General features: G+C 41.4%; 1 protein-coding gene across 1 annotated transcript; it reads right to left on the bottom strand.

Annotated features, from left to right (window-relative positions):
* Positions 1–424: 424 nt before the first annotated feature.
* Positions 425–1,512, bottom strand: LOC139396979 (zinc finger protein 135-like; the record flags this gene model as incomplete). The annotated part of the gene is made up of 1 exon (XM_071143924.1): positions 425–1,512. A coding segment is annotated over one exon (1,082 nt), but the record flags the coding sequence as incomplete, so codon positions are not given.
* Between the last annotated feature and the right edge of the window lie 219 nt (positions 1,513–1,731).

The following is a 1,731-nucleotide window of genomic DNA, read 5'->3' as shown; positions in this document are numbered from 1 at the left end:
TTCGTCATGTAGTGTAGTTGCAAAGTTGCTTATTAGCTACAATTGTCCGTGATGAGATTTGAACACGCAACCGTTGAGTTGCTAGACTTTCATGTTTTTGCTGATCCATCCATCCACCCGACCAACCACTATCCTATTGTTTTTGCCTTAAAAGGGACATTTTAAAATGTTCCAACTTCATATTTATCATCCCCATCCCCAGCACCACCCCAACATCAACATCTGTGAAAATGGCACGTTCTGTAGTAAAAAAAAGTTGGAGAAAGATGATTTCCAATGTCATAATTCTATAACACTCCCTTTCCTCTGCAGTTCTGTCACATTGAGAAACAATAGGATTACAATAGTATTCTATGCTTTCTTCTTGATCCAATTCACTGTTACCACTTCTTTTACAAGATGAGGATTAATCGATGGAGTGACTTTAATCTTAGTTGGTCTGAGAGAAGTGATGAGGCTTCTCTCCTTTATGTATACATTGATGTGTTTTTAAGGTAGCCAATCGGGAGAAACTCTTCCCACAGTCAGAACAGCAGTAAGGCTTCTCTCCTGTGTGTGTTCTCCGATGAACTTTTAGCTCAGTTGATGTTGTGAAGCATTTTTCACAGTCAGAACAGGAGTAAGGCTTCTCTCCTTTATGTATACGTTGGTGTGTTTTTAAGTTGCCCTGTTGGGAGAAACTCTTCCCACAGACAGAGCAGGAGTAAGGCTTCTCTCCTGTGTGTATTCGCTGGTGACATTTTAATATATCCAAATGGGTGAAACTCTTCCCACAATCAGAGCAGGAGTAAGGCTTCTCTCCTGTGTGTATTCGCTGGTGACATTTTAAGTTGCTCTGTTGAGAGAAACTCTTCCCACAGTCAGAGCAGCAGTAAGGTTTCTCTCCTGTGTGTGTTCTCTGATGAACTCTTAACTCAGCTGATGTTATGAAGCATTTTCCGCAGTCAGAGCATAAGTAATGCTTCTTTCCTGTATGTATATGTTGGTGGGTTTGTAAGTGGCTCTGTTGAGAAAAACTCGCCCCACAGTCAGAGCAAAAGTAAGGCTTCTCCCCAGCGTGTATTTTTAGGTGTGTTTTTAAGTTGCTGGATACGGAGAAACTCTTCCCACAGTCAGAGCATGAGTAAGGCTTCTCTCCTGTGTGTATACGTTGGTGTGTTTTTAAGCTGCTCTGTTGAGAGAAACTCTCCCCGCAGTCAGAGCAGGAGTAAGGTTTTTCTCCAGTGTGGACTCGCAGATGAACTGTCAGAGCCTGTGATGTTGTGAAACTCTTCCCACAGTCAGTGCAGGAATACAGATTCTCTCCTGTGTGTATTTTTAGGTGTATTTCTAGTTTTGATAGAATTGGGAAAATCTCCTCACAATGTGGGCAGTGGTGAGACCTCTTAGCTCTGTGATCTTCCTGCTGTTGCTCTCTGGATGTAGAGAATGTCTCAACATGGTCTCCTGTGTGAACAACATCAGAAGAACCGGTCAGTTGGTGTGTTATACATATGACTTCATAACAGTAGGCTTTACAATACAGGGAATAAAGCTATTAGGGCTGTCCCGACATGTTTTTATTTATTCCTGGTCGACCGAGAGTCTTGTTTTCTTTCTACCAAAATGTTTACATTTTAAGACGTGTATTTTTCCATTCATATGTGTTGAAATAAAATGACTCAAGAGACAGCCAGAGACCAATATAGCCTAACCAGAAGTAAAAAAATATATATTCCCGACTCTCCTCCT

This window comes from Oncorhynchus clarkii, unplaced genomic scaffold (assembly GCF_045791955.1).
Source record: "Oncorhynchus clarkii lewisi isolate Uvic-CL-2024 unplaced genomic scaffold, UVic_Ocla_1.0 unplaced_contig_7974_pilon_pilon, whole genome shotgun sequence".
Taxonomy (NCBI): domain Eukaryota; kingdom Metazoa; phylum Chordata; class Actinopteri; order Salmoniformes; family Salmonidae; genus Oncorhynchus; species Oncorhynchus clarkii.
Note: the sequence above shows the minus strand (reverse complement) of the source record. Positions and strands in the feature narration are given on the sequence as shown.